This window comes from Chiloscyllium plagiosum, unplaced genomic scaffold, assembly GCF_037043375.1.
Source record: "Chiloscyllium plagiosum isolate Xiang-an unplaced genomic scaffold, Cpla_swu_hap1 HiC_scaffold_31, whole genome shotgun sequence".
Taxonomy (NCBI): domain Eukaryota; kingdom Metazoa; phylum Chordata; class Chondrichthyes; order Orectolobiformes; family Hemiscylliidae; genus Chiloscyllium; species Chiloscyllium plagiosum.
Window position 1 is genome coordinate 46,589,325 of NW_028270169.1, and position 18,707 is coordinate 46,608,031.

Below are 18,707 nucleotides of genomic sequence, written 5' to 3' on the forward strand. Positions count from 1 at the left end.
AATATCAAACAGGCATGAATAGCCAAGATGCTCAATGCAACCACTGTCTTCACTGCAGGACCAACCATGAAAGAATACATTTACATTTATAGAACGCTTTAATCATGTCTCTCAGGATGCCAAAGTCCTTGAAGTCCAACAGTCATTAAGTACAGAATCGAGAGTGTGTTGCTGGGAAAGCAAAGCTGGTCAGGCAGCATCTGAAGAGCAGGAGAATCGATGCTTCGGGCATAAACCCTTCATCAAGAATGAGGCTTGTGGACCAGGGCTGAGAGATAAATGGGAGGGGGGTGAGGTTGGTGGTAAGGTAGCTGAGAAAGCAATAGGTGGATGAAGGGGAGGGAGAAGGTGATTGGTCGGGACGGGGGAGTAATGGACAGGTCAGAGGGTGGTGCCGAGTTGAAGGTTTGGGACTGGGATAATGTGGGGGATGAGGAAAATGAGGAAGCTGTTGAAATCTTCATTAATCCAGTGTGGTTGCAGGGTCCCAAGGCAGAATATGAGGCGTTCCTCTTCCAGGCGTCGGGTGGTAACGGTTTGGCAGTGGAGGAGGCCCAGGACCTGCATGTACTTGATGGAGAGGGGGAGGTGAAGTGCTCAGCCACGGGGCAGTACGGTTGGTGGGTGCGGGTGCCCCAGAGGTGTTTGCTGAAACGATCTGAATGAAGGTGTCTTGTCTTCTCGATGTAGAGGAGACCACATCGAGTGCAACGGATGCAGTAGATGACATTGGTAGAAGTACAGGTAATTTATTTCTGATGGATGTGGAACAATCCTTTGGCGCCTTGGACAGAGGTGTGGAGAGTGGCGTGGGCGCAGGTTTTGCACTTCCTGCCGTGTCAGGGAAAGGTGTCAGGAGTAGGGTGTGGGCTGGTGGCGGGCATGGACCTGACGAGGGAGTCACGGAGGGAATGGTCTCTCCTGAATGCTGATACGGGTAGGGAGGGAATTATATCTTTAGAGGTGGGGTCCATTTGGAGGTGGTGCAAGTGGCAGACGATGATGCAATGTATGCGGAGGTTGGTGGAGTGGAAGGTGAGGACCGGGGGTGGGGGGAGATTCTGTCCTTGTTGCATTGGGAGGGGTGGGGTTCAAGGGCAGTGGGGCGTGAAGTGGAGGAAATGCACTGGAGGGCATCAACAACCATGTGGGAAGGGAAGTTGCGATCATGGAAGGAGGCGGCCATCTGGGACTTTCTGAGGTGAAATTAGTCATCCCGGGAACAGATGTGGCAGAGGGGGAGGAATTGGGAATAAGGGATGGCATTTTTACAGGAGGTATGGTGGGAGGAGGGTAGTCTAGGTAGCTGTGGGAGTTGGTGGGCTTGTAATAGATGTCTACGGTTAGTCAGTCACCAGAGATGGTGATAGAGAGGTCCCGGAAGGGGAGAGAAGGTGTCCGACATGGTCCAGGTGAATTTGAGGTCAGGGTGGAAGTTGTTCGTAAAGTTGATGAACTGTTCAACCTCCTTGTGGGAGCATGAGGGGGCGCCAATACAGTCATCAATGCAGTGGAGTAACAGGTGGGGGGTGGTGCCGGTGTAACTGCTGAAGATGGACTGTTCCACGTATCCGACAAACAGGCAGGCATAGCTGGATCCCAACACCTCATGTTCACCGTGGACGTCCAGTCCCTGTACACATCCATCCGTCATGACAAAGGTCTCCAAGCCCTCTGTTTTTTCCTCTCACGCTGTCCCAAGCAGTACCATTCCACTGACACCCTCATCTGCCTGGCTGAACTGGTCTTCACCCTCAACAATTTCTCCTTGCAATCCTTCCACTTCCTCCAAATCAAAGGGGTAGCCATGGACACCCGCATGTCACCCAGTTATGCATGCCCATTTGTTGGATATGTGGAACAATCCGTCTTCAGCAGTTACACCAGCACCACCCCCCACCTGTTCCTCTGTACAAAGATGACTGTATCGGCACCACCTTGTGCTCCCATGAGGAGGTTGAACAGTTCATCAACTTTACCAACACCTTCCACCCCAACCTCAAATTCACCTGGACCATGTCGGACACCTCCCTCCCCTTCCTGGACCTCTCCATCACCGTCTCTGGCGACTGACTAACCATAGACATCTATTACAAGCCCACCGACTCCCACAGCTACCTAGACTACCCTCCTCCCACCGTACCTCCTGTAAAAATGCCATCCCTTATTCCCAATTCCTCCACCTCTGCCGCATCTGTTCCCAGGATGACCAATTCCACCTTAGAAAGTCCAAGATGGCCTCCTTCTTCCATGATCGCAATTTCCATTTCCATGTGTTTGACGATGCCCTCCAACGTGTCTCCTTCACTTCATGCACCACCGCCCATGAACGCCACCCCTCCCAATGCAACAAGGACAGAACCCCGCCCCCCCCACCCCGGCTCTCACTTTGCACCCCACCAACCTCCGCATACATCGCATCACCCTCTGCAACTTCTGCCACCTCCAAACATATCTCTGGTGATAGGGTCTATTTCCTTCCCTACCCCTATACAGCATTCTGGAGAGACCATTCCCTCCCCAACTCCCTCATCAGGTTTACCCCCCAACCACCACCACCACCACCAGCTCACACATCACTCCTGGCAGCTTTCCCTGCCACCACAGCACGTGCAAAACCTGCGTCCACACCACTCCTCTCACCTCCGTTCAAGGTCCCAAACATTCCTTCCACATCCGTCAGACATTTACCTGTACCTCTACCATTGTCATCTACTACATCCGTTGCATCCGGTGTGGTCTCCTCTACAACGAGGAGACAGGACGCTTTCTTGCGGATCGTTTCATAGAACATCTCTGGGACATCCATCAATCCCACCGCCCCGTGGCTGAACACTTCAACTTCCCCTCCCACTCCGTCAAGGACGTGCAGATCCTGGGCTTCCTCCACCGCCAAACCGTTACCATCTGACACCTGGAGGAACAGTGCCTCAAATTCCGCCTTGGGACCCTGCAACCACATGGGATAAATGTGGATTTCATCAGCTTCCTCATTTCCCTTCCCCTGACGTTATCCCAGTCCCAAGCCTCCAACACAGTGCCATCCTCCAGACCTGTCCATCACCTCCCTCTCTGACCTATTGCCTACTCCCTCACCTTCATCCACCAATCGCTTTCTCAGCTACCTTTCCCCCAACCCACAAGCCTCACCCCTGATGAAAGGATTATGTCCGAAACGTCAATTCTTCTGCTCCTCGGATGCTGCCTGACCTGCTGTGCGTTCCCAGCAACACACTCTTGACTCTGGTCTTCAGCATCTGCAGTCTTCACTTTCTCCTATTCAATAAGTAATGCCAGTGTTATGTAACGAAGTGCAGTCATTGCAAGGACCCACAAAAAGTGAGAGCAATTCCACTTAAATTTTTTTGTACAGCCTTCATTTTGAGAAGAAACTAGTTGAACCCACTTTTGGGCTCACACTGTTGAATATGTTTTGAGTGAAACATCTAAATAGGCACAGGATAATCTCAATTTAAAGTCTCAACCATAACATGGAATTTCTGGCAAAGCAGCAGTTCCTCAGTAATGCACTGGCATGTCAGCTTAGACTGGACTCAGTCTTGGGAATGGGTGCGAACTCTAACTATTCTGATTCAGAGATGCAGATATGCAACTGGCTCAAGCAGACAGATTTATGGAAGGTCAGTGTGCAATTGATCACCATATTTATTCAGTTTTAAAAAGTGATGGGAAGATCACCCATTCTACTTCAGAGAAGTTAAGCCCATGGCAACTGCATTAATGTCAACTTGTATTGCTGTGCAACAAGTCACAAGATCATATATAAAATCCTTTGCAAAATATGAGTAAATAAAAACCAAATTCAGTATTCAATTCAATATAATGTCAAAATTGCTGACTTACCTGCCTGGAAAAGGTTGAGCTCGCATTCCAGATAATCAAACATTTCCACTGTCAGCTGAAAACTGACAAGAAAACAGAAAAGGCATCTATCAGTCAAAGATTTTATCAGTGATGCACTATACATGCATTGTCTCACTGTTCATCAAATCCTCAATTACTTAAACTGGGCCATACAAAATCCTGTAGTTAAAAAAATGTACACTGGCCTCTCAGAGACATGGCAGCACTGTGGTTAAGAAGCTGATTTGCAAACTAGATGACTGTTTGCATGGCACAGCATACTCCACTATCCTCCAAGTAGATCAGAACACCTGTCAGGTATAGGACTCACTGAGTTGTGGTAAAGAAGTGCACACAGAAGTCCAGGAACAGATAAACTATCTGTTAATTTCTCAACCTTATGAGCAGTAAACCCAATGATCCCTCTATTGTCTATGCAAATCTAAAGCAAGGAATGATGACAGACCCTTGACTTAGCAGATGACTAAATGAGAGATTAAGCTAAAATATGTATATAACAAGTGACAGTAGAGGCAAAGATATCTGTCCTAAAACATTTATTTCTATACCAAAACTAAGCCTTAGCGGAGTTGAGCAGTTAGATGGAGAGAACTCGATACAGGGCAAGGCACCGCAAGTCTAATGCATAACTGAAACAGAGAAAAGCATTGAAAAGACAATGCATGAAGCATTAAACCAAACCAGCCTAGTGCAGCACGTTTCATCATTTTTAGTCAAGCTGTACTTGAGCAATATTTGAAGTTGGATGCTAACACTTGAGGAAAACTATGAAAAGGCAAGCTTAGAATAATGTCAGAAAGCACTTGATCAAGCAAGTGGCATTAGAATCCAGTTGTCTTTTTCCATAATAAGGGAAGCAAAAATTTTAAAATCATGCAACAGAGTTGGATTGTGTAGAGGATTTTCAAGTTTCTGTGCTGGCATTACTTTTAAGTGACACTGACAAGGCCTTCCAAGACAATTCCCCAGTACTGCACAAGCAAAACACAATCAATGTTCCCTTTAAGATGTGCACATGTGCAGTTGCACAGCAAGCTTAAAGCAATCACACAGTGAAACAAACAGGCCTCACACAGCAAACAAACAATAGGGGAATATTGGTCATAGTCAAGAGTGTGGTGCTGGAAAGGCACAGCCGGTCAGGCAGCATCCGAGGAGCAGGAGAATCAACGTTTCAGGCATAAGCGCTTCATCAGGAATGAGGCTTGTGAGCTGAGGGGGCTGAGAGATAAATGGGAGGGGGGTGGTGCTGGGGAGGGGGGGGGAAGGCAGCTGAGAGTGGGAGAGGTAGATGAAGGTGGGAGTGAAGGTGATAGGTCGGACAGGAAGGTGGCGCTGATAGGTGGGAAGGACGTTGGACAGGTAGGACAGATCAAGAAGGCGGTGCTAAATTGCAAGGTTGGATGTGGGATAAGGTGGGGAGGGGAAAACGAGGAAACTGGTGACATCCACATTGATCCCATGTGGTTGGAGGGTCCTAAGGCGGATGATAAGGCGTTCTTCCTCCAGGCGGTGGGTGTTTAGGATTTGGAGATGGAGGAGGCCCACGACCTGCAAGTCTTTGGGGAGTGGGAGGGGAAGTTAGTGTTCGGCCACGGGAGGGGGGGGGGTTGCTTTTTGCGTACGCCCCAGAGATGTTCTCTGAAATATTCCGCAAGTAGACGCCGTCTCCCCAATGTAGAGGAGACCGCATTGAGAGCAACGAATACATTGAATAACATGTGTGGAAGTGCAGCTAAATCTCTGACGGATGTGGAAGGCTCATTTGGAGCCTTGGACGGAGGTGAGGGGGCACATACACAAAGAATACAAAGATAGCAGGAAGGGACTCAAAAGAGTAATGAGGAGGGCTAAGAGGAGGCCTGATAGGTTGTTGGCAAACAGGATTAAAGAAAATCCCCAAGGCATTTCATACATTTATTAAGAGCAAGAAGGTAGCAAGGGAAACGATAGGTCCACTCAAGGACAAAGGAAGGAATTTATGCTTGGAGCCAGAGGGAGTGGGTGAAGTCCCCAACAAAAACTTTGCATCAATATTTCCAAAGGAGAAGGACATGGTGGGTGAGGAGTCTTGGGAGGGGTATGTTGATATTCTGGGGCATGTCAATATAACAATGGAGGCTGTGTTGGGAGTTTTAAAAAGCATTACGGTAGTTAGGTCCCTATGACCTGATAGGATCTATCGCAGTATGCTGAGGGAGACAGATGAGGTGGTTGCTGGGGCCTTGTATTAAATCTGTGTATCCTCTTTACTCACAGGAGAGGACCAAGGCGACTGGAGAACAGCTAACTTTTTTCCTTTGTTTAAAGACGGCAATCAGGATAATCTGGGAAATTACAGGCAAGTGAGTCTTAGATCCAGGATAGGGAAAGTATTGGAGAAGATTCTGAGGGATAGGATTTACTCACATTTGGAAAAATATGGACTTATTATAAGTGATAGGCAGCATGGCTTTGTGCGGGGAAGTGATGAGGAAAGGCTGGTAGATGCTGCCGATATGCACATTGGGTTACAGCTACCAGCCTGCCTTCATCAATCCTCTTGGGTACTTCTTGAAAAAAAAGAGTCTGTGAGACACTCTTGCTCCTCAGATGCTCCATGACCTGCTGTGCCTTTTCCAGCGGCACACTTTATCAACTCTATGTACAAATTAACAAGGCTTTTGACAAGGTCTCTCATAGTAGGCAGATACAAGAGGTGAAGTCACATGGGATCCGTAGTGAGCTGATAAAATGGATACAGGCAGGCTTAGTCATAGAAGCCAGAGATAGCAGTGGAAGGATGATTTATCTGGCAGGAAATCTGTGACAACTGGTGACCCGCAGAGATCAGTCCTGGGAGCCCTGTTGTTTATGATGTATATAAATGATTTGGAGGAGAATGCAGGTGGTCTGATTGGTAAATTTACAGACGACACAGACATTAGGGGACCTGCGGATAGTGAGGTGGATTTCCCAGAGGATACATAGGATGGAGAGAGGCTCTCGAACTTTGAGCTGAGAAACAGAACATGGAATTTAATCTGGACAAATGCAAGGTGATGCAGTTTGATAGATCTAATGCAGGAGTGAAGTATACAGTAAATGGCAGAACCCTTAGTAGCATCAACATACAGAAGGATCTAAGTATACAGGTTTACAAGTCCCTGAAAGTGGCAATACATGGATAAGGTGGTCAAGAAGGCATGTAGCATGCTTGTCTTCGTCTGTCAGGGCATAGAGATGGTAAGTCATGTGCAGCTGTATAAAACTTCAGTTTGGCCACATTTGGAATATGGTGCATAGTGCTGGTTGCCACACTACAAGAAGGATGTGGAGGCTTTGGAGAGGGTTCAGAAACAGTTTACCAAGATAGTGCCTAGTTTGAAGGATATTAGCTATGAAGAGAGATTAGACAAACTTGGTATGTTTTCACTTGAATATTGAAGGATGAGGGAGTGATCTGACAAAAGTTTAGAAAATTATGAGGCATGGATAAAATGGATCATTAGCGTCTTTTCCCCAGGGAGATATGTCAATTCCTAGGGGATGTAGGTTTAGGATAAACGTGGGTAAGTTTAAAGGTGACGTGAGAGGCAAGTTGTATTTTTTTAAAACACGGAGGGTGGTAAGTGCCTGGAATCTATTGCCAAAAGTGATGGTGGAAGCAGATATAATAGCACTATTTCAGAGGCGTTTTGATAAATACATGAATAGACATGGAATACAGGGATATGAACCACGTAAAGGCAAAAAAGGTTTGAGTTTAGAAAGACATGCGTCATCGCAGCATTGCTAGGCCGAAGGGTCTGTTCCTGTGCTGTACTATATTTTGTACGTCTCAGTTGGGAAGGAGAGAAAACCTGTCAAAGTAATTATTCTATTTTAGCAAGACCTTTTAAATTGTTGTATGAACTGCCAGGGACTTGCTCTCAGTGCTAGTTTTTTTCCACAAAAACAATAGATTAGATTACTTACAGTGTGGAAAAAGGCCCTTCGGCCCAACAAGTCCACACCGACCCGCCAAAGCGCAACCCAACCAGACCCTACATTTACCCCTTCACCTAACACTACTGGCAATTTAATTTGGCCAATTCACCGAACCTGTTCATTTTTTGGACTGTGGGAGGAAACCGGAGCACCCAGAGGAAACCCACGCAGACACGGGGAGAACGTGCAAACTCCACACACAGAGTTGCCTGAGGCGGGAATTGAACCCGGGTCTCTGGCGCTGTGAGGCAGCAATATTGCACTAGTCATGAATTAATGCCCAGGGATGCAGAGTTGAAGAATCATTTGGTCACGCAGAGATAAGCACCAACTGAAACTGGTTGGACTGACCTTTGCACTTGTCCATGCGTATAGCTAGAAATTGCAAATAATTTGTCCTTTCAGTAAAAGGCAACAAGTTCAGGCTAATTCATAAGAAACATTTCCTAATTTCTTGAGCCTGGCTGCCCTGGTCTTCAACTCTGCATCTAACATTTATCCTTAAATACTTAAAGGTAAGGGCAAGCATTTCTGTTTTGTAGACATGACTGCAAATGGCCTGCAGACTATTTGCTACAGACAGATGCTGATCAAAGAATGAGGAAGTCACAATCCAAGCTAAATTGCTGCACTTTGGCTGCCTCTAGAGGCAATACATAATATAAGTGCATTGCAACCACCCATCATAAGAGACCTTTGTGAAGAGGAGCAGTGTGTTCACTGTCCTTCATAAGTTGTGTTATGTCAACAATTTTATCATAATAATTTATCACTCTGTTTATCATTCATGTGACTTAAAACAGATTCAAGAATCCTTCAAGACAACTTTGCCCAGAATTACATCTGATTACCTTCATCAGATATAATACATTCACTGTTATTTTGTTTAAACAGGTGCTGGCTCTAGAAATAGCCTGCGTCAACTCAATTCCATTGAAACGTATTTCAGAGGCTTCACTCTTTTCATATTAGTCCTAAGAGGAAGCCCAAAAAGAAACAGATGCAGAGATGAGTGATTTAACCTGTGGATATTGTGTTCCTCAGACTCCAGCAGTGTGATGTCAGACATACCATGAAGTATCAATGATTCACTGTACCTGCAGCAGTTCAAGGTGGCGGCTTATCATCACCTTGTGGATAATTAAATGCCAGTGACATTTATATCCATGAATGGTTTTTAAAAGTGTATGAACTGAATCCACACAACATCCATCAGTTTTTTGAGGAGGCTGGGTCATGACCTGACCACAGCTCCCTTCAGTTCAGTTTCTACTTGGCTGATACAGGATAACTTTAATTATAATTTTTGTCTTCAATTTTTTTTCCTCCTCTCCTGAAGTTGCTAAAATATGTTGGGTTATTCATTCACAACAAATTGACTTTCCTCCAAACTAATGATATAACAGTCAAGCTTCAGCCTAGCCAGCCTAGACATTAGATAAGGAGCTGGCTCACCATCCCTGCAGTAGAAATGTACTGTTTTCAATTGCACCTTTGGACTAAAAAGTGGCAAGTAGCATGTTGCAAGTAGCAAGTACATATTGGGAGTAGGTCAACAGTCTGATGAGGGAAGGGGCCATATTGGACCTGGTGTTGGGGAATGAGCCAGGACAGGTGGTAGAAGTTGCAGTGGGGGATTTCTTTGGGAGCAGTGACCACAATTCTGTAAGTTTTAGAATACTCGTAGACAAAGATGAGAGTGGTCCTAAGGGAAGAGTACTAAACTGGGCCAAAGTCAATTATATCCGAATTAGGCAGAAGCTGGGAAACGTGGATTGGACACAGCTATTTGAAGGGAAGCCCACATTTGATATGTGGGAGGCTTTCAAAGATAGGTTAAAGATAGTGCAGGATAGGCATGTCCCATTGAAGGCAAAGGATAGGAAGGGCAAGATTCGTGAACCGTAGATGACAGGAGAAATCGTACGAATAACCAAGAGAAAAAGGGGAGCATATGGAAGGTCCAGGCAGCTAAGAACAGAACAGGCCCTGGAGAAATATCGGGAGAGTAGGACCAGTCTTAAACAAGGAATCAAGCAAGCTAAAAGGGGTGATGAAATAACTTTAGCGAGCAGAATTAAGGAGAATCCCAAAGCCTTTTATTTTTATATAAGAAGCAAGCAGGTAACTAGAGAAAGGACTGGTCCACTAAAGGAAAAGGAAGGAAGGCTGTGTGTCGAACCTAAGAGAATGGGTGAGTTTCAGAATGATTACTTTGCATCAGTGTTCACTGAGCTGGGGTCCTGACAGATATCTTTGTAGCATCCTTAAACACAGGTGAAGTACCGGAGGACTGGAGAGTTGCTCATGTTGTCCCCCTGCACAAGAAGGGTAGTAGGGAGATTCCGGGTAACTACAGACCAGTGAGCTTGACTTCAGTGGTGGGAAAGTTGCTGGAGAAGGTACTGAGGGATAAAATCTATTTATATTTGGAAAAGAATGGGCTGATCAGTGATAGGCAACATGGTTTGTGCGGGGTAGATCGTGCCTTACCAACTTAACAGAGTTCTTTGAGGAAGTGACCAAGTTGATAGATGAAGGAAGGGCTGCAGATGTCATATACATGGACTTTAGTAAGGCATTTGAATAGGTTCCCCATGGTAAACTAATGGAGAAAGTGAAGTCACATGGTGTGCAGGATGTTCTAGCGAGGTGGATAAAGAACTGGCTGAGCAACAGGACACAGAGTAGTAGTTGAAGGGAGTTTCTCGAAATGGAGGAAGGTGGCCAGTGTTGTTCCACAGGGATCAGTGCTGGGGCCACTGTTGTTTATGATATACATAACTGATCTGGAAGAGGGCACTCATCAGCAAGTTTGCAGATGACATGAAGATTGGTAGAGAAGCAGAAAGCATAGGGGACTGTCAAAGAATACAGGAGAATATAGATAGACTGGAGTGTTGGGCGGAGAAGTGGCAGATGGTCTTTAATCCAGACAAATGCGAGGTGATGCATTTTGGGAAGTCTAATTCTAGAGCGAATTATACAGTAAACAGAAGAGCCCTGGGAAGGTTGATGAGAAGAGAGATCTGGGAGTTCAGATCCTTTGTATCCTGAAGGCTGCTGCACAGGTGGATATAGTGGTCAAGAAGGCATATGGTATGCTTGCCTTCATCGGACAGGGTATTGAGTATTAGAGCTGGTAGGTCATGTTAAAATTGTACAAGACATTGGTTCGGCTGCATTTAGAATACTGTATACAGATCTGGTTGCCACATTACCAAAAGAATGTGGATGCTATGAAGAGGGTGCAGAGAAGGTTTATGAGGATATTGCCTGGTATGGAAGGTGCTAGCTATGAAGAGAGGCTGAGTAGGTTAGGATTGTTTGCATTAGAAAAAAGGAGATTGAGAGGGGACCTGATTGAGGTCTACAAAATAATGAAGGGTATAGACAGGGTAGATAGAGATAAGCTTTTTCCCCAGGGTGAAGGATTCAATAACGAGAGGTCACACTTTCAAGGTGACAGGTGAAAAGTTTAAATACTCTACACAGAGGGTGGGAGGTACCTGGAACGTATTGCCAGCAGAGATAGTAGAGGCAGTCACGGTAGATTCATTTAAGGTGCGTTTGGACAGATGCACGAGGAGGTGGGGAGCAGAGGGAGACAGATGCTTAGGAATTGGGCGACAGGTTTAGACAGTGGATTTGGATCGGCTCAGGCTTGGAGGGCCGAAGGGCCTGTTCCTGAGCTGTGCATTCTCTTTGTTCTTTGTAGCATTCATGGCTCACAAGTGTCAGGTAATGATCGTGTCCAACAAGAGAGAATCTAACTATAGAAATTTAATGGATAGATGGCGGCTATTCAGCCCATCATGTCCACTCCAGCGAACAAGTAGCCATCCCACCTCAGAGAGATGTTGGTCAATCTATTTGGCTAACTATAACTTCTATTCATGATATAATTCACAAATTCCAACACCACAAACTCCAGATCTCTATCCAAATTTGCAGTGAACAGAAGTACCACCAGAACCTAGCCCCAAGGGACATCATTGACCACTTCCAATCACTGTCCAGACCCATTCCAATAATTTTTAATCTTGTTTACCCCCACCTTCGCAATTCAATATCACAGTTCTTCCCTCGCAGGCTTCCACATGATTATTTGTTAAAGATTTTTCTGACATGCTTATACATTACTCCCACTGGATTTTCACGTCTATTGTGTTTTCAAAGAATTCTTCAGCACATTCATCTCTTTGAAACTAATGCAGATTCCAGCTAACAGTGGTTTCTTTTCCTCACTGAAGTAATGAACTCATTTACTCTCAGACAAAAAGACAAATACCTATCCCTTTCTACTGTAATGACCAGCGGGCAGCCAAAACAATATACTAAATTGTGTTTTTTAAATTACTTATCTAGTTTATCTAGTTATCGAGTTTAACTTCTGTCAGATTTTAAAATAGCATCTATTGTACAGAAAATGAACAAATTGAGGCTTCAAGAATTGTCCACCAATTGTCAGAACAAAAGTGAACTCATCAACACCACGAATCCTTCTAGTGGATGAACATTCCAAGCATACCAACACAACACACTAGCAGAGACATCAATCTCATTTCTGAACAAAGGAGAGACCATCAAAATGTATCATTGTTCAACACCGTCCACAGTTATCTGATGAAAAATGAAACACAATGGTTTCTGAAAAGGGAACATCAAAATCTACCTTGTTTACCGAGTTTCTCCATTCAATACCTCTGTCACATGCTTGAACCTTCTGATTTAACTGCGCTTCATCGTTAGTCTGCTTGTAATACCCAGCAGAGTTTGCAGGCCCAGGCATAGTTAATAGTCCCCCGCCCTGCTCTCAATACCTCACAAAAATAGTATTTAGTATGAAATAACATAGAATCCATATAATTGGAGGTATGCAATAACAAAGGGAAAAGTAGACTAGTGGGAATAGTCTCTATGTCTCTGATACTAAGCGTTTTGTATGACAGTGAATAAACTGGGAGATAAATTGGCCATGGAACCAGAAGCAGTGCATTAATCATTTGTAACATCAATCTTCATGTAGATTGAGAAAATCAAATTGACGTTGGGAACCATGCGGAATAAGTCATAGTGTACACTGAGCTGTGGATCCAAGCAGGAATCAGGCTATTTTGGATTTGATGTGCAAAGAGCCAGGTTTAATAATTGATCGCAGAGTAAAACATTTCCTAGGAAACAGTGACATGGTAGAATTTAGCACATAGTGTGATAGCAAAAATCTGAGGTGGGAAGAAACCACAGTGAAGTTAAATAAGGTTATAACATAGGGGTGAGGACAGAATGGGCTGGAGTGGACTGGAAACAGAGTTTAGCAAAACAGACAATAGCAGAAATTTAAGAAGACAGTTCATGATTCATGGCAAAAAATTTATCCAGTGAGGAGGGATGATTTTAGAAAGAAGATAAATCCCTTGGCTAACTATGGCCAGTTTAACAATAATATCAGATTGAAAGGAAAACATACAATGTGAAAAACGATTAATAATAAGTTAAAGGATTGGGAAAGTTTTATAAACCGACCAAAAACGTCATAAAGTGAGAACAAACTGTGAGGGCAAACTAGCAAGTAATATAAAAACAGACAGAAAGAGCCTCTCAAAAGACATAAAACAGAAGAGAGGTGCCAAAGTGAACACAGGCCACTTAGAGAATGTGGCTGGGGAAATATAATGAGGAACAAGAAAATGGCAAAGAAGTTGAACAAGTGCTATGCATCTGTTTTGAAGGTAAAGGAATCTAATAGTATTCCAAAAATAGTAGACAATCAAGGGGCGAAAGAGGGTGAGGACTTAAATACAATAACTATATTAGAGAAAACATATTTGGATAAACTACTGGGGCTGAAGTCACCGGAGCTTGATGGTTTGCCCTCTAGGATTTTAAAGGAAATAACTACTCAGAAAGTAGATGCGCTGGTGGTAAACTTCCAAGAATCCTCAGAACCTGGGCAAGTGCCAGAGGATTTCAAAACTGCTAATCTAACATCTTCATTCAAACAGGAGAGACAAAAACAGGTAACGAGAGTCATAGATTTATAGAGTGATAGTCCAGCTAGCTTAACATCTGTTAATAGGAAAATGTGAACAGTCTACTATGAAGGAAGTCACAGCAGAGCATTTAGAAACACATAATATGATCAAGATGAGCCAGCAAGGCTTCACAAAGGGGAAAATCATGTCTGACAAGTTTATTGCAGTTTTTTGAGAAAGTAGAACATAGAACATAGAGCAGTACAGCACAGTACAGGCCCTTTGGCCCTAGTTGTCGTGCCGGCCTTTTATCCAACTCTAAGATCAGACTAGCCGACATAACTCTTCATTGAGCTATCTCCCAGGTGCCTATCCAAGAGTCGCTTAAATGTCCCTAATGTACCTGACTCTACTACCACGCACCCACCATTCTGTGTAAAGAGCCTACCTCTGACATCTCCCCTAAACCTTCCTCCAATTATCTTAAAATAATGATCCCTCATGATAGACATTTCTGCCCGGGGAAAAGGTCTCTGGCTATCCACTCTAGCTATGCCTCTCAACATCTTGTACACCTCTATCAAGTCACTTCTCATCCTTCTTCATTCCAATGGGAAAAGCCCTCACTCCCTCAACCTTTCTTCATAAGATATGCCCTCCAGTCCAGGCAGCATCCTGGTAAATCTCCTCTGCACTTTCTCCAAAACTTCCACATCTTTCCTGTAATGAGGTGACCAGAACTGGACACAATATTCCAAGTATGGTCTAACCAGGCTCCATGGAGGTGCAGCATAACCTCACGGCTCTTAAACTCAATCCCCCTGCTAAGTAGAAAGTAGGATAAAGGGAAAGCGATGGATATAATTGATTTGAATTTCAAAAAGGTGTTTCAATAAGGTATCGCAAATCAATCTATAGAAGGTGAGACCCATGGTGTTGGGGAGAGGGCACAGGTTTAGGATGTGAGGAGAAAAATTTAAAAGGGACCTAAGGGACAACTTTTTCACACAAAAGGTGGTGCGTGTATGGAATGAGCTGCCAGAGGAAGTGGTGGAGGCTGGTACAATTACAACATTTAAAAGGCATCTGGATGGGTATATGAATAGGAAGGGTCTAGAGGGATATAGGCCAAGTGCTAGCAAATGGGTCTAGATTAGGTTAGAATATCTGGTCAGCATGGATGAGTTGGACCAAAGGGTCTGTTTCCATGCTGTACATCTCTATGAGTTCATGACTTGAGACTAGTTAACCAATAGAAGGCAGGGATAAAAAAAAAAGTGCACTTTCAGGATGTCAACTAGTCAGCACCACAGGGATAAGTGCTGGGGTCACAATTATTTACTATATATATTAATGACTTGGACGAGAAAAGTTAACGGACCAGGTTTGTGGGATGATGCAAGAATATATAGAAAAGTGAGTGGTGAGGATGACACACAGTATACAGAGGGATGCAACAGGTCAAGTGAGTGGGCACAAAACTTGGTACATGGAATTAAATGTAGAAAATGTAAGGTTCTGCACTTTGGCAGGAAGAATAGAGGAGCTGAAAATTATTTAAATGGTGAAAGACTGCAAGAAGTTGCAGCAGAGGGGGCTCTGGTGGGTCCTCCTGCATGAACTACAGAAAGCTAGCATCCAAGTTCAGCAGGTAACAGGGAAGGTAAATGGAATTTTACCCTTTATTCCAAAGGGAAGGTAGTGTAAAAACAGACATATTGCTGACAGGTGAACAGGTTTGGTCTCCCTATCCAAGAAAAAAATATACTGACATTGGAGGAAGTTCATAGAAGGTTTGCTAGATTTAATCCAGGTACAGAGGGGTTTTTTAATGCAGAGAATTTGATTTAGTTGGGCCTGTACTCATAATGGTTTCAAATTATGTGTGGCAACCTTATTGAAACCAGAAGGTCAGGCATTTGAAAGGGTAGATATGGAGAGATTGTTTCCCCTCATGGGAGGGTCGAGGACGAAAGGGCATAATCTCAAGAGTAAGGAGTAGCCCATTTAAAACAAAGATTAGAAGGATTACTTTCTCTCAGAGCCATTACTTGGAGGTGCCAGTGTTGAACTGGGGTGGACAACGTTAAAAATCACACAACACCAGGTTATAGTTCAACAGGTTTATTTGGAAGCACTAGCTTTTGGAGCGCCGCTCCTTCATCAGGTACTTGTGGAGGATAAGATCATGATCACAGAATTTACAGCCAAAGCAGTCCAGTATCACGGAGGTGTCAACAAGCTTCTTTCATACAAATTGAAGATTATTAATTTCAGCAATCACTGAATCATGTCTCAATCACTTCATAGTTGGTACAGATTGATATAGACTGTCTCAGTGGTTGATTAACAGCAATCCTCAGACTTCAGAAGACACCAACCAGAGATTGAACATGCTTTTCTAGAATGTAAAAAATGCTGCGGTTTTCATGACAAACTATGTCACAATGTAGGTTAACCTTTGGGATAAAGAACTGCGTGTTGACAAGTTCAAATTATGGCTCAGAACTCCCTAGGTGAGCAGCAGAAATACTTCCTTCAGATCACGTGCAATGCTAAGCCGTGATGTGCATTTCTAATGTTTACAAAAAGGGCTTCAGTTGACATTGGTGTATGACACAACACCTGGGGATGAAAACTCAGACATGTGGACGCTCTGATTCTTTGCCAAAATCATGACAAGGACTTGCCTTGAATGGATGCGAAAAGGTCTCTAAAGCAGCATGAAATTTTTGCCGTCCAGACCATCATGATGGCTACACATTGCAAGCTATCAGAAATAAATTCTGCACAATACAGGCTCGATTTCAGCCTGGTACAAATAACAAGGGCACCAAGATTTAGCCTGACAGCTTCCCTGAAGTTGCAATCTTCAAGGAAACTATCAGACTCTCACTTAGCGCTGAGTCCTTAAATGGGTTGGAAAGAGGCATGCAGTTGCTTCCAAAGCTGATGTGTTTAATTAATCAGCATTGAATGAGAAATAGTATTTATCTTAGCGGGTTTTGAGAAGATTTGTCCATATGGAAGGTTCTGGGTGTGGCAGATATTGTGTGTTTTTTGAACCATGTTAATAAGCGCACCTTTTCATTTAAACGGTCTGACGACAAAGATTTTGCAAATTTGAAATGCTAACAAAGTCTACTATTTTCATGTAACCTTTCACTGACTGCTGGTTTTGAGGCCAAGGGACATACCTGCCTAAGATCATCACGTGATAAATTGTTCAGAAATGTTTTCTTGGCTACAAAAATTAAGGTGCTTGAACACATCTTAAACTGAAGTGAGGCAACATCATCACCATGTCGCACTTTTCTAGCATTTCTCACTTGTCAAAACATGACAACTTAGAAATAAATCAACAGCGAGAAACAAAGGCCAGAACATTAAAGATAGGAACTGAAAAGAAGGTAAAAATGGTGGCTTTTGGAAGCTTTTGAAGGAGGAAAAAAAACTAGCAAATCACAAAGCAATCCACAATGTAAGGTTCTGGAAAATGAAGTCTCTACCAACTCGCACAAGTGCTGCAAAGACAATTAAAGTGTCGCATTCAGCCTACTGTATTCTAACAAGCTCACTGTCGATCAATGTAATCAGTCCCATTTCTCCTGTCGCACTGCAACAACATTTCACTCATGTGTCCATCCATTTTCTTTTTGGAATCACAGATCATCTCTGCTTACGAGAAAGAGTGCAAGTGAAGAATTCCAGGTCAATGCCGCTAGTTGCATTAAAAAAATTCTCACATTCCCTCTGCAAATCTTGCCTAAAACTTGAAATGCTTGCCCTTGTAGGAAGGAACAGAAATAAGACCATAAATCAGGAAGAGGAACTGCACTAGGCCATTCAGTCCCTCAAGCCTGATCCACCACTTAGTAGGATCATGGCTGATGTGACAAGTTGTCACATCTACTTTTCTGCCCTTTCCCTGTAACCTTCAATACCTCGACTGTTCAAGAATCTACTGTATGTACTCGAATAATAGTCAAATTTTTTGACGACTTTTTAAGATTAAATTTATGGGGTCGACTATTACATGGATACTACTTTCGAGGGGCTGGAATTCATGACCATCGGAATTCATGCCTATCAAAATTCATACTGTATCTTTAGCAGAAGCCCAGTTGATCTCTAAATGAGAAAAGAAAAGAAACCGATTTATGATAATGCTGAAAACCTGGAGCAAAATACAACAATTAGCGGACTGGATGACTGGGAGCAGATCGGAACAACCGGAAAACTGGAAAGCTGGAGCGGGATGTGATGACCGGCACACTGACTCAAACTTTGATCTGTTATCTGCGAAAAACTAGGGTCAACAGTTACACAAGATATATGGAAAATTTCAGGTTATTTTGCTAAAAGTAGGGTGTCAACTTTAGCCTGAGTTCGACTATTACTTGAGTATATATGGTATCTTGGCCTCAAATATACACAATGACTTTGCTCCCAAAACTCACTGTGGTAAGACGTTCCAATGACATTCAAATCTCAGACAAGAAATTCCTCCTCATTGCAGTCCTAAATTGGCACCCTTTAATTCTGAGACTATTCCCTCTGGGTCCTAGATTCTCCCATGAATCTAAGATTAGGATTAGAAACAAAGTTTCTTGAATCAGGGTAGATAAGTGGGGTGCAGAGATTTAGATATCTATTCAATATAGTGCTGAGGGCTAAAAGGTTCAAAGGGTATGGAAAGAAAGTGAGAACAGGTTACTGAGTTGTATGGCCAGCATGGTCACACCACACCGTGGAGCAGGCTCAAATGGCTGAATGGCTTACTCTTGCTTTCAATGGTTCTATGCAAAACAAGCAGATTACTTTAGTTTTAATCTTGAGTTATGGAATTTACTTCTTTCTTAAGGTCCAATATTGTCG

At 43.7% G+C, this 18,707-nt stretch overlaps 1 protein-coding gene across 5 annotated transcripts in view; it reads right to left on the reverse strand.

Moving 5' to 3' along the window:
- The window catches only part of hip1 (huntingtin interacting protein 1), a 344,047-nt gene that overhangs the window by 111,335 nt on the left and 214,005 nt on the right, over window positions 1-18,707 (reverse strand). For all 5 annotated transcript variants that reach the window (XM_043718716.2, XM_087977488.1, XM_043718713.2 and 2 more), the window contains exon 7: window positions 3,865-3,926. In XM_043718716.2, coding sequence (XP_043574651.2) covers window positions 3,865-3,926 — 62 coding nt within the window. The remainder of the gene's footprint in view (window positions 1-3,864; window positions 3,927-18,707) is intronic.